Consider the following 26,561-nt stretch of genomic DNA (forward strand, 5'->3'; position numbering starts at 1 on the left):
AGTGCATAAAATCAATTGAAAACAAAAGAAAAAGAATAGTGAAAATAGGCTAAGATGACTTGTCATCACCTACCATTGGAGCAAACAACTTTGAGCTGAAACCTCAATTAGTTTCTCTGATGCAGCAGAACTGCAAGTTTCATGGACTTCCATCTGAAGATCCTTTTCAGTTCTTAACTGAATTCTTGCAGATATGTGATACTGTTAAGACTAATGGAGTAGATCCTGAAGTCTACAGGCTCATGCTTTTCCCTTTTGCTGTAAGAGACAGAGCTAGAGTGTGGTTGGACTCTCAACCCAAAGATAGTCTAAACTCTTGGGATAAGCTAGTCACGGCTTTCTTAGCCAAGTTCTTTCCTCCTCAAAAGCAGAGTAAGCTTAGAATGGATGTTCAAACCTTCAGACAGAAAGAAGGTTAATCCCTCTATGAAGCTTGGGAGAGATATAAGCAACTGACCAAAAAGTGTCCTTCTGACATGCTTTCAGAATGGACCATCCTGGATATATTCTATGATGGTCTGTCTGAATTAGCTAAGATGTCATTGGATACTTCTGCAGATGGATCCATTCACCTAAAAAAAATGCCTGCAGAAGCTCAAGAACTCATTGACATGGTTGCTAATAACCAGTTCATGTACACTTTTGAGAGGAATCCTGTGAGTAATGGGACGCCTCAGAGGAAGGGAGTTCTTGAAATTGATACTCTGAATGCCATATTGGCTCAGAATAAACTATTGAATCAGCAAGTCAATATGATTTCTCAGAGTGTGAATGGAATGCAAGCTGCATCCAACAGTACTCAAGAGGCATCTTCTGAGGAAGAAGCTTATGATCCTGAGAACCACACAATAGTAGAGGTAAATTATATGGGTGAACCTTATGGAAACACCTATAACCCCTCATGGAGAAATCACCCAAATTTCTCATGGAAGGATCAACAAAAGCCTCAACAAGGCTTTACTAATGGTGGAAGAAACAGGTTTAACAATAGTAAACTTTTTCCATCATCTTCTCAGCGACAGACAGAGAACTCTGAACAAAATACCTCTAATTTAGCAAACTTAGTCTCTGATCTGTCCAAGGCCACTGTAAGTTTTATGAGTTAAACAAAGTCCTCCATAAGAAATTTGGAGGCACAAGCGGGGCAGCTGAGTAAGAAAATCACTGAAACACCTCCTAGTACTCTCCCAAGCAATACAGAAGAGAATCCAAAGAGAGAGTGCAAGGCCATCGATATAACCAATATGGACGAACCTACAAGGGAGGAAGAGGACGTGAATCCCAGTGAGGAAGACCTCCTGGGACGTCCAGTGGTCAACAAGGAGTTTCTCTTTGAGGAACCAAAGGACTCTGAGGCTCATCTAGAGACCATAGAGATTCCATTGAACCTCCCTATGCCCTTCATGAGCTCTGATGAGTATTCTTCTTCTGAAGAGAATGAGGATGTTACTGAAGAGCAAGTTGCCAAGTACCTTGGTGCAATCATGAAGCTGAATGCCAAATTATTTGGTAATGAGACTTGGGAAGATGAACCTCCCCTGTTCACCAATGAACTAAATGCATTGGATCAACTGAGATTGTCTCAGAAGAAACAGGATCCTGGAAAGTTCTTAATACCTTGTACCATAGGCACCATGACTTTTGAGAAGGCTCTATGTGACCTTGGGTCAGGGATAAACCTCATACCCCTCTCTATAATGGAGAAATTGGGAATCTTTGAGGTGCAAGCTGCCAGAATCTCACTAGAGATGGCAGACAACTCAAGAAAACAGGCTTATGGACAAGTAGAGGACGTGTTAGTAAAGGTTGAAGGCCTTTACATCCCTACTGATTTCATAATCCTAGACACTGGGAAGGATGAGGATGAATCCATCATCCTTGGAAGACCCTTCCTATCCACAGCAAAAGCTGTGATTGATGTGGACAAAGGAGAGTTGGTCCTTCAACTGAATGAGGACTACCTTGTGTTTAAAACTCAAGGTCCTCCTTCTGTAACCATGGAGAGGAAGCATGAAAAGCTTCTCTCACTGCAGAGTCAACTAAAGCCCCCACAGTCAAACTCTAAGTTTGGTGTTGGGAGGCCACAACCAAACTCTAAGTTTGGTGTTGAACTCCCATATCCAAACTCTAAGTTTGGTGTTGGGAGTCTATAAAATTGACCTAATCACCTGTGTGGCTCCATGAGAGCCCACTGTCAAGCTATTGACATTAAAGAAGCGCTTGTTGGGAGGCAACCCAATTTTTATTTATCTAATTTTATTTTCATTCTTATTGTTCTTTTATATTTTATTAGGTTCATGATCATGTGGAGTCACAAAATAAATAGAAAAATTAAAAACAGAATCAAAAACAGCAGAAGAAAAATCACACCCTGGAGGAAGGGCTTACTGGCGTTTAAACGCCAGTAAAGAGCATCTGGCTGGCGTTCAACTACAGAACAGAGCATGGAGCTGGCGCTGAACGCCAGAAACAAGCATGAAGCTGGCGTTCAACGCCAGAAATATGCTGCATATGGGCGTTGAACGCCCAAAACAAGCATCACTTCAGCGTCTAAACGCCAGAAATGCATGCAAAGGCATTTTACATGCCTAATTGGTGCAGGGATGTAAATCCTTGACACCTCAGGATCTGTGGACTCCACAGAATCCCCACATACCTCCACTCACCTTCCCTCCTCATAATTCTATATCACCCTCTCTCTCTCCATTCACAGTCATCCCTTCTGTTTTCCATTCACCACTCACATCCATACACCCCACCTACCTTCAAAATTCAAAATCTCTTTCCCACCCAAGCCCACCCATATAGCCGAATACACACATCCCTCCATCTCCTCCATATCTTCTTCTTCTTCTACTATTCTTTCTTCTTTTGCTTGAGGGCGAGCAACATTCTAAGTTTGGTCTGGTAAAAGCATAGCTTTTTTTGTTTTTCCATAACTATTGATGGCACCTAAGGCCAGAGAAACCTATAGAAAGAGAAAAGGGAAGACAAAAGCTTTCACCTCTGAGTCATAGGAGATGGAGAGATTCATCTCAAGGGTCTATAGCTCAGTGGTAGAACATTTGACTGCAAATCAAGAGATCCCTGAGATACCTCAGGGGATACATTTTCCTCCACACAATTATTGGGAGCAACTAAGGGTGGAACATCAAGAGCACTCCATCATCCTTCATGAAATTAAAGAAGATCAAGGAGCAATGAGGGAGGAGCAACAAAGACAAGGAAGAGACATAGAAGAGCTCAAGGACATCATTGGAAAACGCCCCCATCACTAAGGTGGATTCATTCCTTGTTCTAAAATTTTCTGTTTTTCATTTTTATGTTAAATGTTTATCTATATTTGTGTCTTATTACATGATCATTAGTATTCAAGTGTCTATGCCTTAAAGTAGTGAATATGAATCCATCACCTCTCTTAAATGAAAAATGTTTTAAAAACAAAAGAACAAGAAGTACATGGTTTTGAATTCATCCATGAAACTAGCTTAATTATTTTGATGTGGTGAAAATACTTTTTGTTTTCTGAATGAATGCTTGAACAGTGCATATGTCTTTTGAAGTGTTATTTAAGAATGTTAAATATGTTGGCTCTTGAAAGAATGATGATAAGGAGAAATGTTATTTGATAATCTAAAAAATCATAAAAATGATTCTTGAAGCAAGAAAAAGCAGTGAATACAAAAAGCTTGCAGAAAAAAAAAGAAGAAAAATGGCAAAAAAAATAGAAAAAGAAAAGGCAAGTAGAAAAAGCCAAAAGCTCTTAAAACCAAAAGGCAAGAGCAAAAAGCCAATAACCCTTAAAACCAAAAGGCAAGGGTAAATAAAAAGGATCCCAAGGCTTTGAGCATCAGTGGATAGGAGGGCCTAAAGGAATAAAATCCTGGCCTAAGCGGCTAAACCAAGCTGTCCCTAACCATGTGCTTGTGGCGTGAAGGTGTCAAGTGAAAATTTGAGACTGAGCGGTTAAAGTCAAGGTCCAAAGCAAAAACAGAGTGTGCTTAAGAACCCTGGACACCTCTAATTGGGGACTTAAGCAAAGCTGAGTCACAATCTGAAAAGGTTCACCCAGTTATGTATCCGGTGGTAATTTATGTATCCGGTGGTAATACTGGAAAACAAAGTGCTTAGGGCCACGGCCAAGACTCATAAAGTAGTTGTGTTCAAGAATCAACATACTGAACTAGGAAAATCAATAACACTATCTGAACTCTGAGTTCCTATAGATGCCAATCATTCTGAACTTCAATGGATAAAGTGAGATGCCAAAACTATTCAAGAGGCAAAAAGCTACAAGTCCCGCTCATCTGATTGGAGCTATGTTTCATCGATAGTTTGGAATTTATAGTATATTCTCTTCTTTTTATCCTATTTGATTTTTAGTCGCTTGGGGACAAGCAACAATTTAAGTTTGGTGTTGTGATGAGCGGATAATTTATACGCTTTTTGGAATTGTTTTTAGTATGTTTTTAGTAGGATCTAGTTACTTTTAGGGATGTTTTTATTAGTTTTTATGTTAAATTCACATTTCTGGACTTTACTATGAGTTTGTGTGTTTTTCTGTGATTTCAGGTATTTTCTGGCTGAAATTGAGGGACTTGAGCAAATATCAGATTCAGAGGTTGAAGAAGGACTGCTGATGCTGTTGGATTCTGACCTCCCTGCACTCAAAGTGGATTTTCTAGAGCTACAGAACTCCAAATGGCGCGCTCTTAATGGCGTTGGAAAGTAGACATCCAGGGCTTTCCAGAAATATATAATAGTTCATACTTTGCACAAGTTTAGATGACGCAAAAGGGCGTTGAACGCCAGTTCTATGCTGCAGTCTGGAGTTAAACGCCAGAAACACGTCACAAACCAAACTTGAACGCCAAAAACACGTTACAACTTGGCGTTCAACTCCAAAAGAAGCCTCTGCATGTGTAAACTTCAAGCTCAGCCCAAGCACACACCAAGTGGGCCCCGGAAGTGGATTTATGCATCAATTACTTACTTCTGTAAACCCTAGTAGCTAGTCTAGTATATATAGAACTTTTTATCATTGTATTCAAAGTCTTGGTTACTCCGGTTCCCCTCTGGGGCCGAGACCAATGAACTCCATTATCACTTATGTATTTTCAACGGTAGAGTTTCTGCACTCCATAGACTAAGGTGTGGAGCTCTGCTGTTCCTCATGATTTAATGCAAAGTACTACTATTTATATTCAATTCAACTTATTCCGCTTCTAAGATATCCATTCGCACCCAAGAACATGATGAATGTGATGATTATGTGACGCTCATCATCATTCTCACTTATGAACGTGTGCCTGACAAACACTTCCGTTCTACATGCAAACAAGCTAGAATGAGTATCTCTTAGATATCTAATACAGAGGACCGAGTCCGAGATATTAGAATCTTCGTGGTATAAGTTAGAACCCATGGATGGCCATTCCTGAGATCCGGAAAGTCTAAACCTTGTCTGTGGTATTCCGAGTAGGATCTGGGAAGGGATGGTTGTGACGAACTTCAAACTCGCGAGTGCTGGGCGTAGTGACAGATGCAAAAGGAGGGTGAATCCTATTCCAGTATGATCGAGAACCTCCAGATGATTAGCCGTGCCGTGACAGAGCATTTGGACCTTTTTCACAGAGAGGATGGGATGTCGCCATTGACAACGGTGATGCCTTACAGAAAGCTTGCCATGGAAAGGAGTAGGACTGGTTGGATGAAGACAGCAAGAAAGCAGAGGTTCAGAGGAACGAAAGCATCTCTATACGCTTATCTGAAATTCTCACCAATGAATTACATAAGTATTTCTATCTTTGATATCCGCCTGACTGAGATTTACAAGATAACCATAGCTTGCTTCATACCAACAATCTCCGTGGGATCGACCCTTACTCACGTAAGGTTTTATTACTTGGATGACCTAGTGCACTTGCTGGTTAGTTGTATCGAAGTTGTGACAAATTATGAATTAAGATTAGAGCACCAAGTTTTTGGAGCCATTACCAGGGATCACAATTTTGTGCACCAGTAATATTACCTCATTGACTTAGATGGCATTTATAGGCAGGCTTATAGCAATTCTGTCTCATCATCAGGTGTGCATCAGCACCGCAAGAGCTTAGAACGGATTGGGATATTAGTTGTTCTTATTTTTGTTGGAACTTGGAAATTTATTTAAATGACATATGTATATCAATTTTGTATTTATAATTTTTAATTTGTGTAGAATTGTGAACTTTTTTATTAATTAATTAACTTAGATTTATAATTTTATCTTATTAGTAATGGAGAAGTATTTCAAAAGAACCTCGTCATTGGAGATTGGATCTCAAAATAATTCATCGACCTCTTCTAATAAAAGGAGGTTTTTAGAATTCGAAGTAGAGAGTCTTATAGTAGATCCAGGACAACGACCAAAGATTTCAAGTTATCACCCAAATGACAGAGACAAAGTTAGATGTGCATATTTGCAAAAAGGTCCTTGTCAACCAAGGACTCATGATTTTCCACAAACTACTTATGGTTCTTCTTTTCGAAGATTTAATCCTAATTGGTTTGATGACTATGGCAACTGGTTAGAGTATAGTATATCAAAAGATGTTGTTTTTTGTCTTTGTTGTTATCTTATGAAACCCGAGACTGAAGGTGATGATGCTTTTGTAACTAATGGCTTTTCAAATTGGAAAAAAGGAGAGACTACAAATTCATGTTAGGATTCATGATAGCGCTCATAATCAGGCTTGGAGAAAATGTGAAGCACTTATGAGACCAAAACAACACATCACTGCTGCTATTGAAAAACAATCTGAGCAAGCTAAAAAGAATTATCAAATTCACTTGATAGCAACAATTGATTGTATTAGATTTCTTTTGCGACAAGGATTGGCCTTTCGTGGTAATGATGAGACGGGTGATTCTGTTAACCAAGGAAATTTTTTGGAACTTCTAAATTTTCTTGCGCAACATAATGAAGAGATTGATCGTGCTTTCAAAAATGCTCGTGGAAATCTTAAACTAATAGTACCCTCAATCCAAAAAGACATTGTAAGAGCTGCTACAAGGGAAACGACAAAAGTCATTGTTGATGATCTTGGTGATGAATTATTTGCTGTATTGGTTGATGAAGCCTGCGACATTTCCATTAAGGAGCAAATGTCAGTTTGCTTAAGGTATGTGAACAAAGAAGGACAAGTTAGGGAGCATTTTCTTGGTCTTGTTCATGTTTCTAATACTAATGCTTTATCTCTAAAATTAGCATTGGAGTCATTATTAGAAACATATAATTTAAGTTTATCAAGAGTACGTGGACAAGGATATGATGGTGCAAGTAACATGCAAGGAGAATTTAATGGTTTGAAAACTTTGATATTGAAAGAAAATTCTTATGCTTTCTATGTACATTGCTTTGCCCACCAACTTCAGTTAGCTCTTGTAACGGTTGCAAAAAAACAAGTTGAAATTGCTTTGCTTTTTAATTTGTTAACCAATTTGTGCAATGTTGTTGGAGCTTCGTGTAAACAAAGAGATATGCTTCGTGATAGTCAGATGACTAAGACAATTGAAGCATTAAATGATGCATGAAAAACTTGTCTCATAACCACTTTCCTTCGGCAAGTGTACCGAATTTGTCGTCAAGTAAAAACTCACAATAGAGTGAGGTCGAATCCCACAAGGATTGATTGATCAAGCAACTTTAATTAGAGGAATGTTCTAGTTGAGTGAATCAGAAATTGAGTTGAGAAGTGCAGAAAATTAAATGGCGGGAAAGTAAATGGCAGAAAGTAAATTGCAGAATCTTAAATGGGAATGGGAGAATTGCTCATAAATGTAAATGACAGAAAATAAAGAGAATGGGTAAGATCAGAAATGGGGAGTTCATTGGGCTTAGGAGATGTTGCATTCTTCGGATCAATCTCATTTTCATCTCTTCCTCAATCAATGCACTCATTGATCTCCTTGGCAATCTTAAGTGATTGAATTACAATTTCTTGTAATTCAATCTCTCAAATCTTGATCAATAGCCAATTCCTTGGTCAATTTCTCATGAGAAGAGATGAAGTATGGTCACTGATTATACCACATGCATTTCCCAAATCAAGTGTTGAGAGGATTATAGTCACATATCCATCCAAACCCAATTTGGTCTAGCATGAGAAAGCATTTCTAGCTTGATCTCTTCATTCCTCTTTCAAGGTTCAGAAGAGATCCAAGTATGAATAGCTTCTTTTCCAAGATAACTACCCAATTGGATGAAGATCGAAAGCTTTCAAGTAAAATCAAGAGAAAAGATAGAAGAAGAATAATGAAAACTAGTATTGATCCATCAAATTACAACAGAGCTCCCTAACCCAATGAAAGGGGTTTAGTTGTTCATAGCTCTGGAAAATGAAAACAAAGATGGAGAATACATCATGAAAACTAGAAGTTCCGAGAAAGTAAATACAGAGAGTAGTTCTATGCCAAGAGGCTCCCTATAATTTTCAACTCCCCAAATAATTCAAAGCTACTCCTATATATACTACTCTTCTGTTCTTCTAGTTGATTCTTCAAGTCTTGGACCTTTGGATCTTGAGTTTGAAGCAGTTCTCTTCTTCATTGGGCTTAGCTTTTACTTGCAGAGAGAAAGTATGAAGTGGGTAGGGACTTTGGCTCAGGAAGTTAGTGGTGTTAACGTTCAGTGAAAATATGGGTTCGAGAACGTTGGTGATAATCACCTTTTTCACTAACGTTCCTCACCAAAGTTAAAAGCCACGTCAACCTCAACGTTAGTGGCACAAACGTTGCCACTAATGTTTCCACTATATCCTTCGCACACGTTATTGGGACTCAACTTTCCCAATAACGTTGAGAAGCCTCCCCCTTCCCTACGTTAGAGTCCACGTTGACTTAGTTAACGTGGCTCTTTTAACGTAGGCTTGCCATCCTTCGAGAATATTAGTGACACTTACCATTGTCACTAACGTTCCAAATTGTCCCTATTTTCCACGTTAGAGTCCACGTTAACTAGGTTAACGTGGCTTCTAACGTGGCCTTGCTAGCCATCTCCAACGTTAGTGACAAAGTTGAGTGTCACTAACGTTGGCTCATCATTCCCTTATCCACGTTAGCTTCCACGTTAACTAAGTTAACGTGGGAGTTAACGTGGCTCATGGTGGCATGTGTGGCTCCTTCCAACGTTAGTGACAATGTTGGGTGTCACTAACGTTGGCGATCACCTTCCTTCTTCACGTTAGCTTCCACGTTAACTAGGTTAACGTGGGAGTCAACGTGGCTTATTGGGGGCTTGTGTGCTTCCAACGTTAGTGACAATGTTGGGTGTCACTAACGTTGTCGACCACTTTGCTTCTTCACGTTAGCTTCCACGTTAACTAGGTTAACGTGGGAGGTAACGTGGCTTAATGTGCTTTGGCCAACGTTAGTGACAATGTTGAGTGTCACTAACGTTGGCTTCCTCCCTTTCTTCTTAACGTTAGAGGCCACGTTAACTAAGTTAACGTGGACTCTAACGTGGCCACTCATGATTTTGGTCCAACGTTAGTGATAATGTTAAGTGTCACTAACGTTGGCTCCATTTCTTTACTTCCACGTTAGAGTTCACGTTAACTTAGTTAACGTGACTCTTAATGTGGGCAATGATGGCTTCGAGAACGTTATTGGCAATCACTTTTCTCATTAACTTTGCAAGTTACTCCCATTCCACGTTAGTGTTAACGTTAGTGTAACTAACGTAGCCACTAATGTGGTTCTTCTTTGCTTCCCTTGTCCTGAAATCAAACAATAAAGTGCATCAAAGTTCTAGTTCAAGTCATGGGAAATGAAACATCCAATTTGTCCTTAAATTCATGTAAAATCTTCATGAAATCATGTAAAGTGCACAATGTATGCTTGAATCAAGATGTAAGTGAATATCTACCGAAAACTAGCTTATTTCCTAAGGAAATGCATGAAACTACCCTAAAAACCGTAAAGAAAAGGTCAGTGAAACTGGCAAAAATGCCCTGGCATCACAACACCAAACTTAAAGCTTGCTTGTCCCTAAGCAAGTACTGGAACCAGAGAATGATGAATGGAATGCCAAGAGGAATGAGTCATTCTTGTGGAAGTCATGCCCCTGGATTTATGGTGGTTTCATGCATAGCAACTTAGGTTCTTTCCTGGCTTTCAGACATTTATCTTGTCCTAGAACACTCACTTTGATTGCATCCCATGAGACTTTTATTCATTGATCCTTTTGTTGTTACTTCAGGGCTTATTTGTGTTCTTAGGCTAAGTGTTCTGCAAGGGGGCAACTCTTTAAAATAAGCTTTCAGCCAACACTCCCGAACCAGTTGGTTCAAGGTGCTAGGTGTTGAAGCACCCCTAGGGACTTACTTGCTCAAGTCTATCCCCCATACATACACACCACAGGCACATAGTGTATGTATTTTCTTTTCTTGAGACCTTGGTGTCCAGCACCTCTTTGGGTTACTAAATGCTCTGTAGTGAGGGTTACTCTTGATAGTGGACTTTCAGCTGATAATCCCGGGTTAGTTAACCCAAGTTACCAAGTGATAAGGCACCCCTAAGAGCTTATTCATCCAAGTAGATCTCTCACCCATGAACACCACAGACACATGTCTCAAGATTAAAACCATTGGTGCCTAGCCTTATTGCTTACCATTTTTCTTTTATTCCTCAACTTTTATTGTTCTTTCCCTTTTTCTTATTAGGATCTTCTTATTTATCTAGTCTCATGGGGTGTGTCTCAAGCATAGTATTCATGACAGATATTTGTCTTCCCACCTTATGGTTGAACCAACTTAGCTATCTTATGACTATACCATAAACTCAGGAACTTACTCCATAGTATGAACTCTTCTCTGGTCTTTAAAAACACTCATTCTCTTTTCATTTGATTCAAAAGGGACAAGCATACAAATAAGTAAAGTAAGGATGCAGTGACATAGAGACTAGCACACAGAGATCTTCTCGGAAAGAAACTTTAAAGATAGAATTTAAAAGAAAAATTCAAACTACGAGTAACTATTAATCAAAAGTGCATCCGGAATTCCAATTTTCAACAATTCTGAGTACAATGGTATTAAGTAACAATACAACCTTTGGGTGATAATTTCTAGTTGCCCTCTTTCTTTGTCACCATCCTAATCCTTGCTACCTCACTTCCTTGGGTGGAAGTGCACCATTCCCTCATAAGATTCCTGTAAAGTCATTTGAAGTTGCTTGTTTCCAAAGCACTTGAGAAATAGTTAGCTTGCATGTATGCTTGTGATTTCTGAACTTAATTTGGTGTGTGAACACCAAACTTAGTTCCGTGCCTAATACCAAACTTTGCATATATGCTGAGAACCTCGTATCTTGTTGTCAACAAAACAGTTATTAACTAAAGTCTAGCTACATCCAAGTGGTTTTCCTTGATTGGTTGGAGCTAGCAATGTGTTTTGGGAGTGGAGTGTAATTCTAACTACTGTCCTTTGGTGGAACACCAAACTTAGAATTACACTATCACTCTTGGATTGTTCTGGTGTGGAACACCAAACTTAGCTCCTTACAATACAGGGGAAACAACTTGTGATCTTTATTGAAATAAAGGTGAAAAGGAAAATACCAGAGGTTGGGTTGCCTCCCAACAAAGCGCTTCTTTATCGTCACTAGCTTGACGATTCCTCCTTTACTTGAGATGATAGTTTACTCTGGGATTTTCCCCCATGTTGCCCAGGTAATGCTTGAGTCTTTGTCCATTAACTGTAAAAGTCCTCTCTGAACCTTCATCCATGACTTCGATGTGTCCATATGGCGAGACTTTTGTGGCAAGAAAAGGTCCGGACCACCTTGATTTGAGTTTTTCTGGGAACAGTCTCAATTTGAAATTGTAGAGAAGTACTCGCTGCCCCCTTTCGAAACTTCTGGGTGCAAGACGCAGGTCATGTTTTCTCTTTGCCTTCTCTTTGTACATCTTGGTATTTTCATAGGCTTGTGACCTGAATTCCTCCATCTCTTGCAGCTGTAAGATCCTCTTTGCACCAGCGGCAATGCTGTCGAAGTTTAGTATCTTGATAGCCCAGAGAGCTTTGTGTTCCAGCTCCAGTGGTAAATGACAAGCCTTTCCATACACCAGTTGATATGGGGACAATCCAAGTGGTGTTTTGAATGCTGTTCTGTATACCCAAAGAGCATCATCCAGCTTTTTCGACCAATCCTTTCTTGATGCACCCACAGTCTTTTCCAGAATCCTCTTTAGCTCTCTGTTGGATATCTCAGTTTGTCCACTTGTTTGGGGATGGTATGGTGTAGCTACCTTATGTTTTACCCCATATCGTAGGAGAAGAGCTTCTAGTGGTTTGTTACAAAAATGGCTCCCTCCATCACTGATGAGTGCTCGTGGGACTCTAAACCAGCTAAAGATATTCTTCCTGAGGAAGTTCATGACCACCTTGTTATCATTTGTTGGGGTTGCAATAGCCTCTACCCACTTGGAGACAGAATCTACTACCACCAATATGTAATTGTTTGAGGTTGGGAATGGTCCCATGAAATCAATTCCCCACACATCAAACAGTTCCAGTTCCAAGATGAAATTCTGTGGCATCTCATTTCTTTTAGGCAAGTTTCCAGATCTTTGGCATTCATTGCAGCTCCTTACCAGTTCTTTTGCATCTTTGAAAAGGGTGGGCCAAAAGAATCCGCTTTGTAACACCTTTGCTGCAGTTCTGTCTCCTCCAAAGTGGCCTCCATAACATGAGCCATGGTAGTTCTATAGGACCTCTCGTCCTTCTTCTTCCGAAACACATCTTCTAAGGATCCCATCTGAACACTTCTTGAAGAGATATGGCTCATCCCAGACAAAGTACTTTGCATCATTCATGAGCTTCCTTTTTTGATGTTTATTGATCTCTGGAGGTAATGCTCCAGATGCCTTGAAGTTGGCAATGTCTGCGAACCATGGTGCTTTGTGAACTGTCATCAACTGCTCATCAGGGAAGAGCTCGTTCACACTTGTATCATGTGCTCCACCTTTATCATGAGGGATCCTAGATAGGTGATCTTCTACCTTGTTTTCCACTCCTTTCTTGTCTCTGATTTCAATATTAAATTTCTGCAACAATAAGATCTATCTAATTAGTCTTGGTTTTGATTCTTGCTTGGCAAACAAATATTTAAGTGCTGTGTGATCTGTAAAAATAATCACTTTCGCACCAATGAGGTATGATCTAAACTTGTCAAATGCAAAAACTATTGCTAGCAACTCCTTTTCAGTAGTGGTATAATTTCTTTGAGTATCATTAAGGACTTTGCTAGCATAGTATATCACATGGACTAAGTTATCTCTCCTCTGTCCTAGCACTACCCCGATTGCAAAATCAGATGCATCACACATTAATTCAAAAGGTAGGCTCCAATCAGGTGGGAAAATGATAGAAGCAGAGGACAACCTCATTTTCAAATTTTCAAATGCTAACATGCATGTTTCATCAAAGATAAATGGTGCATCAGATACAAGGAGATTGCTTAAGGGCTTGGCTATTTTTGAAAAATCTTTAATAAACCTTTTGTAAAAACCCGCATGCCCTAAAAAGCTCCTAATTGCCTTCACATCACTGGGTGGAGGCAGTTTTTCAATAAGCTCTACTTTAGCTCTGTCAACCTCAATGCCTTGGTTAGAAACTTTGTGACCAAGGACTATTCCTCCTGTCACCATAAAGTGACATTTTTCCCAGTTCAAAACCAAATTGGTCTCTTGACACCTTTTCAATACCAAGGCGAGGTGATGTAGGCAACTAGGAAAGGAATCTCCGAAATCCGAGAAATCATCCATAAAAACTTCAATGAATTTTTCTATCATATCTGAAAAGATAGAAAGCATGCAGCGTTGGAAAGTTGCAGGTGCATTATATAGCCCAAATGGCATGCGCCTATAGGCAAACACTCCATATGGGCAAGTGAATGAGGTTTTCTCTTGGTCTCTGGGAACAACCACTATTTGGTTATATCCTGAATAATCGTCGAGAAAACAATAAGATGCGTGTCCTGCAAGCATCTCCAACATCTGATCCTTGAATGAGAAGGGGAAATGATCCTTTCGTGTAGCCTCATTGAGTTTCCGATAGTCTATGCACATCCGCCATCCTGTGACGGTCCTTGTAGGAATTAGTTCGTTCTTCTCATTGGGAACTACAGTGATTCCTCCCTTTTTAGGCACGACATGTACAGGGCTGACCTAGGGGCTGTCTGAGATCGGGTATATTACCCCTCCCTGCCATAAATTCATAACTTCCTTCTGTACCACTTCCTTCATGATTGGGTTCAACCTCCTTTGGGATTGAATGGATGGTTTGGCATCTTCTTTCAGCAGTATCTTGTGCATACATATGGCCGAACTTATCCCCTTCAAGTCAGCAAGAGTCCAACCAATAGCATCTTTGTGGTTTCGCAGTACTTTGAGCAGTTCATCCTCTTGATCTTGGCTGAGGCATGAGCTTATAATTACTGGGTAATTTTCATCTTCTCCTAAGTACGCATATTTGAGGGAGGATGGCAATGCTTTGAGTTCAAGTTTGGGTGCTTCTGACTTTTCGTTCTCCTCCTTTGGTGCACCTTGTATTTGACTTTCTGCTGTTGCAACCTCTTCACTAAACGTAGACTCCTCCTCTATTATACCTTCAGGTTCTTCTTCTTCAAAACCTTCTTGTACTGTGTCTTCAAGTGACTCCAACCTCATACACTCTCCCATTTGCTCTGGTGGGTAACTCATGGCCTTGAACACATTGATCGTCATCTTTTCATTGTGTAATCTCAGGGTAAGATCTCCTTTTTGCACATCAATGACAGCTCCAGCAGTGGCCAAGAATGGCCTTCCCAGAATAATGGAAGCCTTGGCTTCTTCTTGCATATCCAGCACTACAAAGTCTGCTGGGAAGATAAAATCTCCCACTTTCACCAGCAAATCTTCTACGACGCCATGCGGGAACTTGAACGATCTGTCTGCCAATTGTAAGGCCATCTTTGTTGGTTTATCTTCCTCAATCTTCATCTTTCTCATCATGGCTACTGACATCAAATTGATGCTGGCTCCTAAGTCACACAGAGCCTTTTCCACTGTGATTTCTCCTATAATACAAGGGATTTGAAAACTCCCGGGATCCTTCAATTTCTGGGGTAGTTTGTGCTGAATGATAGCACTACATTCTTCGGTTAGTATCACAGTTTCGTTGTTCTTCCAGCTTCTCTTCTTAGTCATGAGCTCCTTCAAAAACTTGGCATAGAGTGGCATTTGTTCTATTGCTTCAGCAAAGGGTATGTTGATTTGTAGTTTCTTGAAGATTTCTAAAAATCTCGAAAACTGATTGTCATCCCCTTTCTTTCTTAATTGCTGAGGGTATGGGACTCTTGGGACGTCTGGCTTCAGCACTCCTTCCCCTTTTTGCAAATTCAAACTGGGAACTCGAGCTTCGTCTTGCTCTTTCTCCTCTTTATTTGAGTCCTCTTTTTGTGGTTTCTGAGGGCTTTCCTTCAGTTCCTTCCCACTCCTAAGGGTGATAGCCTGACACTCCTCCCTTTGTGTTGAGCTAGTCTTGCTGCGAAGGTTGTGGCGGGGAATTTGTTTGAATAAGTAGCCAATTTGTGTCTCAAGTTTCTTGATGGCAGCATCCTGATTCTGCATATTGGATATCACCTCTTCTCGGAATGCTTTACTATCTTGAATCTCCTTGCTTATGCCTTCAAGTAGATTCTCAATCCTTGAGATTCTTTCATCAAGTGATGATAAGTCAGGCTGAGGAGGGTTATTCTGGCCTTGATATGAATGTGGAGAGGTGTTGTCATGGGGGTGTTGATATGGTCTAGATGTGAAGTGTTGAGTGGCTGCATTGTTTGGATTTGGGCATCTTTGATCAGGGCTTTGGACTTGTTGATTTTCCCACCCAAAGTTTAGGTGATTCCTCCATCCAGGGTTGTAGGTCTTGGAGTATGGATCATGGTTTTGCCTTGGTAAATTCCCGATGTAGTTGGCTTGCTCCTGGCTACCCTCTGCTTCTTCATTCACTCCTTCTTGGGCTGTTGATGAAGTGGAGATTGCTGCTACTTGGTTCCTCTCCATCTTCTTGGTGAGGTCAGCCAGCTGCTGGGTAATGAGCTTGTTTTGGGCCAACAGAGCATCTACATTGTTTAGCTCCATTACTCCTCTTGTGTTCCCTCTTTCGGAAGCATAGAAGTAGTCGTTCTCTGCTACTGTTTCAATGACATCGATGGCTTCCTCAATAGTCTTCTTCTTGTTCAAAGATCCTCTAGATGAATGGTCTACGGCCTTCTTTGACTCATAAGAGAGCCCTTCATAGAAAATGTGCAGCTGCACCCATTCATTGAACATATCTGGTGGGCACCTCCTTGTTAGGTCTTTAAACCTCTTCCATGCTTCATATAAAGTCTCACCATCTTGTTGCCTGAAATTTTGGACCTCAGCTCTCAGCCTATTGATTCGTTGAGGAGGGTAAAATCTTGCTAAGAATTTGTTCACCACGTCTTCCCAAGTTGTCAAGCTTTCCCTTGGGAAAGACTCCAGCCACTTGGCTGCCTTATCCCTGAGTGAGAATGGAAATAAGAGCAGTCTATAGGTGTCAGGATGAACACCATTAGACTTCACTGTGTCACATATTCTCAGGAAGGTGGTTAAATGTTGATTTGGGTCCTCTTGGACACTTCCTCCGAACGAACAGTTGTTCTGCACAAGGGTGATGAGCCTGTGGCTTCAGTTCAAAATTGTTGGCATGGATGGTTGGCTTTTGAATGCTACTTCCACAGTTTCCTGGGTTTGGATTGATGTAAGAGCCTAAAACTCTTCTATCCTCCCCAGCATGATTTGCTCGACCTCCTCTGCCATGGTTGTGAGCCTCTTCTTTATGATGGTTTTCCATGTTTTCTTCCATGTTTGGTTCAAAGTATTCCTCAAAGTGTTCCTACTCTTCTTCAGCACCAACTACTCATTTGTCTTTTGCCTCCCTCCTTGGTCTAAGGAAGGTTCTCTCTGGTTCAGAATCAAAGGAAGTTGAAGCCCCGCTTCTTTCTCCCTGTCATACAACCGACAAGTACAAGCAAAGAGAATAGGTGCAGAAAGTATATCTGTCAGAATTACTGTTAGTGTGAGTGATGCAATATATCAAACAGTTAGTGGGTTAGTGCGATGAATGGTAAATATCAAAGAAAAAGTAGGGGGAAGGGAAGAAATTAACTAAAACAGGAAGTAAATAACTCCAACAGAAATTTAAATCAAACAAAAATAAAATGCTCAATCTAGTTATCCTCCAATCTAATCATTGTTGATGCACAATCAATCCCCGGCAACAGCGCCATAAACTTGATGCACGGAAAACTTGTCTCATAACAAATTTCCTTCGGCAAGTGTACCAAATTTATCGTCAAGTAAAAACTCATAATAGAGTGAGGTCGAATCCCACAAGGATTGATTGATCAAGCAACTTTAATTAGAGGAATGTTCTAGTTGAGTGAATCAGAAATTGAGTTGAGAAGTGCAGAAAATTAAATGGCGGGAAAGTAAATGGCAGAAAGTAAATTGCAGAATCTTAAATGGGAATGGGGGAATTGCTCATAAATGTAAATGATAGAAAATAAAGAGAATGGGTAAGATCATAAATGGGGATTTCATTGGGATTAGGAGATGTTGCATTCTCTGGATCAATCTCATTTTCATCTCTTCCTCAATCAATGCACTCATTGATCTCCTTGGCAATCTTAAGTGATTGAATTACAATTTCTTGTAATTCAATCTCTCAAATCTTGATCAATAGCCAATTCCTTGGTCAGTTGCTCATGAGAAGAGATGAAGTATGGTCACTGATTATACCACATGCATTTCCCAAATCAAGTGTTGAGAGGATTATAGTCACATATCCATCCAAACCCAATTTGGTCCAGCATGAGAAAGCATTTCTAGCTTGATCTCTTCATTCCTCTTTCAAGGTTCAGAAGAGATCCAAGTATGAATAGCTTCTTTTCCAAGATAACTACCCAATTGGATGAAGATCGAAAGCTTTCAAGTAAAATCAAGAGAAAAGATAGAAGAAGAATAATGAAAACTAGTATTGATCCATCAAATTACAACAGAGCTCCCTAACCCAATGAAAGGGGTTTAGTTGTTCATAGCTCTGGAAAATGAAAACAAAGATGGAGAATACATCATGAAAACTAGAAGTGCCGAGAAAGTAAATACAGAGAGTAGTTCTATGCCAAGAGGCTCCCTATAATTTCCAACTCACCAAATAATTCAAAGCTACTCCTATATATACTACTCTTCTGTTCTTCTAGTTGATTCTTCAAGTCTTGGGCCTTTGGATCTTGAGTTTGAAGCAGTTCTCTTCTTCATTGGGCTTAGCTTTTACTTGCAGAGAGAAAGTATGAAGTGTGTAGGAACTTTGGCTCAGGAAGTTAGTGGTGTTAACGTTCAGTAAAAATATGGGTTCGAGAATGTTAGTGATAATCACCTTTTTCACTAACGTTCCTCACCAAAGTTAAAAGCCACGTCAACCTCAACGTGAGTGGCACAAACGTTGCCACTAACGTTTCCACTATGTCCTTCGCACACGTTATTGGGACTCAACTTTCCCAATAACGTTGAGAAGCCTCCCCCTTCCCTACGTTAGAGTCCACGTTGACTTAGTTAACGTGGCTCTTTTAATGTAGGCTTGCCATCCTTCGAGAATGTTAGTGACACTTACCATTGTCACTAACGTTCCAAATTGCCCCTATTTTCCACGTTAGAGTCCACGTTAACTAGGTTAACATGGCTTCTAACGTGGCCTTGCTAGCCATCTCCAACGTTAGTGACAAAGTTGAGTGTCACTAACGTTGGCTCATCATTCCCTTATCCACGTTAGCTTAAGTTAACGTGGGAGTTAACGTGGCTCATGGTGGCATGTGTGGCTCCTTCCAACGTTAGTGACAATGTTGGGTGTCACTAACATTGGCGATCACCTTCCTTCTTCACGTTAGCTTCCACGTTAACTAGGTTAACGTGGGAGTCAACGTGGCTTATTGGGGGCTTGTGTGCTTCCAACGTTAGTGACAATGTTGGGTGTCACTAACGTTGTCAACCATTTTGCTTCTTCACGTTAGCTTCCACGTTAACTAGGTTAACGTGGGAGTTAACGTGGCTTAATGTGCTTTGGCCAACGTTAGTGACAATGTTGAGTGTCACTAACGTTGGCTTCCCCCCTTTCTTCTTAACATTAGAGGCCACGTTAACTAAGTTAACGTGGACTCTAACGTGGCCACTCATGATTTTGGTCCAACGTTAGTGATAATGTTAAGTGTCACTAACGTTGGCTCCATTTCTTTACTTCCACGTTAGAGTTCACGTTAACTTAGTTAACGTGACTCTTAACGTGGGCAATGATGGCTTCGAGAGCGTTATTGGCAATCACTTTTCTCATTAACTTTGCAAGTTACTCCCATTCCACGTTAGTGTTAACGTTAGTGTAACTAACGTAGCCACTAATGTGGTTCTTCTTTGCTTCCCTTGTCCTGAAATCAAACAATAAAGTGCATCAAAGTTCTAGTTCAAGTCATGGGAAATGCAACATCCAATTTGTCCTTAAATTCATGCAAAATCCTCATGAAATCATGTAAAGTGCACAATGTATGCTTGAATCAAGATGTAAGTGAATATCAACCCAAAACTAGCTTATTTCCTAAGGAAATGCATGAAACTACCCTAAAAAAAACAGTAAAGAAAAGGTCAGTGAAACTGGCCAAAATGCCCTGGCATCATTAAAGAGTGGAGAAATTTCTAGTGGGTGTGGTTTGAATCAAGAAACAGCTTTAAAAAGAGCTGGAGACACTAGATGGGGTTCACACTATGGAACTATACTTAGATTAATTTCTTTATTTCTTTCTGTGGTTAATGTTCTTGAATATGTTGAGGAAGATGGAAATAATTCAGAACAAAGAGCTGAAGCATGTCATTTATTGAATGTCATTCAATCCTTTGAATTCATTTTCAACTTGCACTTGATGAAAAATATCATGGGAGTTACTAATGAGTTATCTCAGGCGTTACAAAGGAATGATCAAGATATTGTAAATGCTATGGCATTAGTCAAAGTGTCTAAGCAACGATTGCAAAATATAAGAGATGATGGTTGGTCTCTTTTACTTGATGAAGTCTCACTGTTTTGTGACAAACATGATATTATTGTTCCAATCATGGATGATATATTTGTGTCACAAGGAAGATCAAGGCGCAAAGCTCAAAAGATATCAAATTTGCATCATTTTCAAGTTGAGATATTCTATCAAGTAGTTGATAGACAACTTCAAGAACTCAATAATCGTTTTACAGAGGTGAATACTGAATTACTTCTTTGCATAGCTTGTTTGAATCCAAGACACTCATTTTTTGCATTTGATAAGGAGAAGTTGATCCAGTTAGCTCAATTTTATCCATTAGAATTTTCTTCCACTCAACTTTTGGCACTTGACAGTCAACTTGATAACTTCATACTAGATGTGCATTCTGATGATCATTTCTCATACTTAAATGGAATTGGTGCTCTTTTTCAGAAGTTGGTTGAGACTCGAAAGAATATTGTTTATCCATTAGTGTTTCTTCTTTTAAAGTTGGCTTTAGTTTTGCCTGTAGCAACTGCATCAGTTGAAAGAACTTTTTCTGCTATGAACATCATAAAGAGTCGACTTTGTAACCGTATGGGAGATGAATTTTTAAATGATTATTTAGTGACATACAAAGAAAGAGAGACATTTGATTGTATTGACAATGAAAAGATTATTCAATCTTTTTAAAATATGAAACCTAGAAGAATGGAATTCTAAATTATTTGTTATTATTTTGAATTATTATTTTATTATTTTGCCCCCACTGAAAAAATTTTCTGGATCCGTCACTGGAAGCAAGCTATGGTCATCTTGTAAATCTTAGTCAGGCGGATTCAAATGGTCATAAGGTTTTGATAATTAAAAGATAAATAAAACATAAAATAAAATAAGATACTTATGTGATTCATTGATGGGAATTTCAGATAAGCGTTTGGAGATGCTTTGTTGCTTCTAAACCTCTGCTTTCCTATTGCCTCCTTCCAACCATGCGTGCTCCCTTCCATGGCAAGCTGTAAGATCCTCTCAGTGAAAATGGTCCTCTACGGTTTCTGCACTGCTAATCAACTGTCGGATTTCTCGTCTCGGATGAAAAATACCAGGTACAGCTACCGCATGGCTAATCATCTGTCGGTTCCCACTAGCGTTGCAATAGAATCCATTGATCCTTTTGCATAGTGTCACTGCGCCCAACATTCGCAGGTTTGAAGCTCGTCACAGTCATCCCTTTCTGGATCCTACTCGAAATACCACAGACAAGATTTAGACTTTTTGGATCCCAGGAATGCTGCCAATGATTCTAGCCTATACCACGAAGATACTAATCTCACGGACTCGGTCCGTGTATTAGAGATCCAAGAGAATATACTCTGGCTTTCGTCCAATGACTACGTTGAACATCATGTAGACCGTTTTGTGGTTGTCAGGCACGCGGATCTTGGCTAAGCGAGTAACGAAGGTTGGGTGATTATCACAGGTCACCCCTTCATTCTGACTTAACTGAATTAAGTACGAGAGTATATCTTGGAGAAGAAGTAGGCGTGAATTGAAAGAAAAATAATAGTACTTGCATTAATTCATGAAGAACAGCAGAGCTCCACACCTTAATCTATGGGGTGTAGAAACTCCACCGTAGAAAATACATAAGTGAAAATAGGTCTAGGCATGGCCGTAAGGCTAGCCTCCATTCCAAAAGTCTAAGGACTAAACGTCCAGAGATATGAATACAACAGTAAAAGGTGCTATTTATACTAAACTAGTAACTTAGGTTTACAGAAAATGAGTAACTAAGTGTAGATAGTGCAGAAATCCACTTCTGGGACCCACTTGGTGTGTGCTTAAACTGAGCATTGAAGCTTCCACGTGCATAGGCTGTTCTTGGAGTTAAACGCCAGCTTGGGTGCCAGTTTGAGCGTTTACCTCCAGTTTTGGTGCCAGTTCTGGCGTTTTACGCCAGAAAGTTTTAGGCTAGCTTTGGACGCCAGTTTAGGCTATCAAATCTCGAGCAAAGTATAGACTATTATATATTGCTGGAAAGCTCAAGATGTCTACTTTCCAACGCAGTTGAGAGCGTGCCAATTGGGCTTGTGTAGCTCCAGAAAATACACTTCGAGTGAAGGAGGGTCAGAATCCAACAGCATTTGCAGTCCTTTTTTAGCCTCTGAATCAGATTTTTGCTCAGGTCCCTCAATTTCAGCCAGAAAATACCTGAAATTACAGAAAAACACACAAACTCATAGTAAAGTCCATAAATATAATTTTTAAATAAAAACTAATAAAAATATAATAAAAACTAATTAAAACATGCTAAAAACTATGTAAAAATAATGCCAAAAAGGGTATAAGTTATCTGCTCATCAAATCCCATACGAATAATGCCTCCAGACTTTCAGAGATAACACAACCGCAACAAGTTCCAGGTCATGAGTTGGATAGTTCATTTCGTGCGGTCTCAATTGTCGAGAAGCATACGCCACGACATTACGGTGTTGCATCAACACGCACCCCAGACCTTTCAATGACACATCACAATATACCTCAAAAGGTTCATTAGGCCCAGTTAACACAAGCACAGGCACTGTAGTTAGTTTCTGCTTCAAGGCTTAGAAGCTTTCCTCATATTCTGACGTCCAGACAAATGGCGCGTCCTTTCTGGTTAGCTTTTTCAAAGGCAACGCAATTTGTAAATAGCCTTTGATAAACCTACGATAATATCCAATCAAACCTAAGAAGCTTCTGATTTTCGTTACTGAGATTGGTCACCCCCAATCCATTATTGCCTCAACTTTAGAAAGATCCACAACTATTCGTTGCTGACTCACCACGTGTCCCAGAAGTTTAACCTCATTCTTCCAGAATTCACACTTAGAGAGTTTAGCGTACAATTTCCCTTCTTTCAGAATCTGTAGCCTATCTGCAAGTGTTCTTTGTGTTCTTATTTAGTCTTAGAATATATTAGAATGTCATTGACGGAGGAAAATGTCGGTAAAGATTTTCACAAAAATGTTGCATTGCAAGTATAGTTCTAAACCAACAATTAAACCTCAATCAACGTTTAGATTGTTTGCCACTGATACAAACCAAATAAAATCAATCGAAGTATTCAAACCTCGAGTCGTCTCTCAAGGAATTGCAGGGAAGTGTATTTATTATTGCGGTCGCGTGGGGTGATTTGTGCCATTGGCACGCCTCCAGCGCTGCTCCTGCGAAACTCTCTGTTCATATTAATATTGTCTCCCATCTCCTTGCGACGCAGACGCGTCGCTGATGCGGTCGCGTCGCGTGCTCGCTTTTTTTTTTTAATCTAAAAAGATGCAGAATGCAGTGTTAATATGAATGTGATGCAAAACTCCAGGTTCAATAAAATGAAATAATACTTGAAAATAAACAAAACTAAATAAAATTAAAATTGAAAAAGGAACGATCATACCATGGTGGGTTGTCTCCCACCTAGCACTTTTAGTTATAGTCCTTAAGTTGGACATTTGGGGAGTCCTTTGTTATGGAGGCTTGTGCTTGAACTCATCCAGGAATCTCCACCAATGTTTGTGATTCCAATGGCCTCCGGGATCCCAAACTAGGCACAAAAAGCGTTCAAGCAAGTTAAAGCAAGTGACAAGGCCCCAAGAGTGTTGATTTCTGGGATGAATTCCGGAGTCCCAGACCTTGCCTTTGCACCCATCTTCTTGTTGATCATCATTTTTTCACTTGGGTGGTGAACAGTCGGAATTTTCACTAAGACATCCAAACAGCTTCCTAGACCTATTCAGTTGAGTTTTATACCAACCTTTGCATTTAAACTTAAAGCTTCCAACCATAATGAACCTTGCTTGACAATTCTTATCACTGGCCATCTTCCTCTTACTCTTAATGCCACAAAGAGCTCTAAGTTGACCATCCGTCTCCAGTAGCCCATATTCAAGTGGGATTAGAAAGCTATGGGATATGAATTTTACCCACTTGAATGTTGTGAAGGATGATGGCAACTTAGGGGGAGGTATTTTTAATGAAATTGCAAGTTCCACTCCCTTGTGCTCTTCTCTGATAATTACCACCTCTTTGCAAGCTTCTTCAATTTCAACCTCTTCCTCTTGGCAGCTCTCTTCCAATTTAATCTCCTCTTCATTGCTTTCCAAGGGCATGGGAGGTTGTGCTTCTTCTTCTTGAATCTCCATCTCTTGATCAACCTCTTCTAAGTCTTCAACTATGATATGCTTTGGAGGTGGTACACCCTCCTCAGCATCAAATTCAACCGTCTTGGAAGGAGGCTCTATGTCTTGACTTTCCCATGGAGGTTCTGCATCTCCTAGATCTTCAACCAACTCTTCTTCTTGAACAATGATAGCTTCTTCTACTTGTTCTAGTACGAATTCATTCTCTGTCTTGTCCACTGGGGTTTCTGGTATCTCCTTCATGCTACGCTCTTCACTAGACTGTCCACATGGAGCTGTGGCTGATCCTTGTATATTTGAGCGCCTAGAAGCCCATTGAATTACTGCTTGCTCCAGTTGTTGAACGGTTGCCTGAAATTTAATTACTGTTTCCCTTAGGCGAACCTCTGCTTCTCGGGTTGCCAGACTTGGACATGATACAAAAGAAAGTGGTAGTGGTTGGGAGTGATTGAATTGGAATTGGGGTGGTTCTATATATGGTTCATATGGCTCATAAGGTGGTTGGTATGGTGGTTGAGGGTTAGGGTCATATGGAGGTGAATGGCGGAAAGGGGCTTGTGAGTTTGGTAGTCCAAAGTTATGTTGAGGAAAGGGTTCATAGGCATATGGTGGTGGTTATTGATAGTCCCTTGGAGGTGGTTGTTGCCATGAGGATTGATCAAATCCTTGTGACTCCTCCCATCTTTGATTGTTCCAACCTTGATGCCTGTTCTCATTGTAATTTCTTCTTCCTCCAACATTATTGTAACCAGACTCATAGCCAAAGGGGTGAGAGTTCATAGTAGTAAATAAAAATTAAAAATGAAAATAAAATAAATTTAATTTAAAAGGTTATTTAAATTTTGAATTTGAAAATTAAATTTTGAAATTTGAAATTTGAAATTTAAAAATTTTTTAATTTAAATTTTGAAAAAAAAATTTTTTTAATTTGAATTTTGAAATTTTGATTTTTGAAATAAGATAAGATAAGATACAAATTTTAAAAATAAAAATCTGAAATTTTTTTTTCGAAAAAAAATTAATTAAAAATATTTTTTAATTTAATGAGGAAAGAGAAAAACAATAAAATGACACCAAATTTCAAATTTTTAGATCAAAACGAAGAAAACAACTAAGAACAGCTTGAAGGTCAAGATGAACGCGAAGAACAACTTGAAGATCAAGATGAACACTAAGAACAAATTTTTGAAAAAAATTTTTTTAATAACTAAATAAAAACAAATAACCTCTTAATGTACGAAAAAGCAAAAAAATAAAAACAAAAATAAAAACAAATAAACAAGTAAAAAGCAAATATTTACAATAACCAATAATAAGGCATACGTTTGCAATTCCCCGGCAACGGCGCCATTTTGATGAGAGAAACTTTTGCGTGGTCTAGAAATTTGCGGATAAATCCTCGTTGCAAGTATAGTTTCTAAACCTTCAAAAGTCCTTTCATACAAACGTTTTGGTTGTCACAAGTAACAAAACCCTTTGAAATTGATAACCGAGTATTCAAACCTCGGGTCGTCTTCTCAAAGAATTGCAGGGAAGTATGTTCTTATTATTGGTTATGCAAAGGTATGTTTTGGGGTTTATTAGGAGGTAAGGAGGGAATATGTTGAATGACAAGTAAACTAAAATAATAACAATAAAATCTCTTGGCAAGGTATAAGAATTGGAATTCCTATCCTAGTTATCCTTATCAGGTGTGAAGAGAATTGGGTTTTAATCCCACTTGGTCATCCTTTATTAAACAAAGGAAGGTTAAGTGGACTGATCAGCTTGATTCTCAAGTCCTAGTCAACTCCTGTGGAGAGACTAGTGTTAGAGCAATCCTAGCTAAAGCAAAATCTGCCAATTTTAATCACTTGCTGAGTTTGATAACTCAAGTACTACCAATCACTTGACCAAAGCCAAAAGGGAGAAAAATATCTAAATTAAATTAAAAGCATCAATATAAGCAAAGCAATCTTAAATCTGAAAATACCTCGAATTGCATTAACAAAAGAAATTAAATATGGCATAGATGTTCATAAATTAATTTGAGAAAATAAATAAAAATAAAGAATCTGGGATTGAGAGTCACTCCTAAAACTAAGAGAAATCCTAAATCCTAATCCTAAGAGAGAGGAGAGAACCTCTCTCTCTAAAAACTACATCTACTCCTAAAATTGTAAATATGAGAGCCTTCTTATGAATGGATGCATTCTCTCACTTTATAGCCTCTAATCTGTGTTTTCTGGACCGCAAACTGGGTCAAAAACAGTCCAGAATTTGCTGGTTTCGAATTTT

At 39.4% G+C, this 26,561-nt stretch overlaps 2 protein-coding genes and 2 non-coding genes across 4 annotated transcripts; 3 read left to right on the forward strand and 1 right to left on the reverse strand.

The window, feature by feature from the left end:
* Nucleotides 1-374: 374 nt before the first annotated feature.
* Nucleotides 375-482, reverse strand: LOC148562167 (small nucleolar RNA R71). The gene has a single exon (XR_015888241.1). It is a non-coding gene; the product is annotated as a small nucleolar RNA R71 (small nucleolar RNA).
* A 6,178-nt stretch (nucleotides 483-6,660) lies between these two features.
* Nucleotides 6,661-7,575, forward strand: LOC107647074 (uncharacterized). The gene has a single exon (XM_016351198.1). It carries the CDS (start codon nucleotides 6,661-6,663, stop codon nucleotides 7,573-7,575), a length of 915 nt encoding a protein of 304 aa, XP_016206684.1.
* An 8,777-nt stretch (nucleotides 7,576-16,352) lies between these two features.
* LOC148562168 (small nucleolar RNA R71) lies at nucleotides 16,353-16,459 on the forward strand. Its single transcript, XR_015887860.1, has one exon. It is a non-coding gene; the product is annotated as a small nucleolar RNA R71 (small nucleolar RNA).
* Nucleotides 16,460-20,025: 3,566 nt separating this feature from the next.
* LOC107647073 (uncharacterized) lies at nucleotides 20,026-20,802 on the forward strand. Its single transcript, XM_016351196.1, has one exon. It carries the CDS (start codon nucleotides 20,026-20,028, stop codon nucleotides 20,800-20,802), a length of 777 nt encoding a protein of 258 aa, XP_016206682.1.
* The last annotated feature ends 5,759 nt before the right edge of the window (nucleotides 20,803-26,561 follow it).

The sequence above is a fragment of the Arachis ipaensis genome, chromosome B6 (genome assembly GCF_059453495.1).
Source record: "Arachis ipaensis isolate K30076 ecotype BB chromosome B6, ASM5945349v1, whole genome shotgun sequence".
Lineage (NCBI taxonomy): Eukaryota > Viridiplantae > Streptophyta > Magnoliopsida > Fabales > Fabaceae > Arachis > Arachis ipaensis.

Excerpts from the sequence above, each read along its gene's own strand:
- LOC107647074 (XM_016351198.1), top strand. The coding sequence starts at position 6,661 with ATGGCTTTTCAAATTGGAAAAAAGGAGAGACTACAAATTCATGTTAGG.
- LOC107647073 (XM_016351196.1), top strand. The coding sequence starts at position 20,026 with ATGGGAGTTACTAATGAGTTATCTCAGGCGTTACAAAGGAATGATCAA.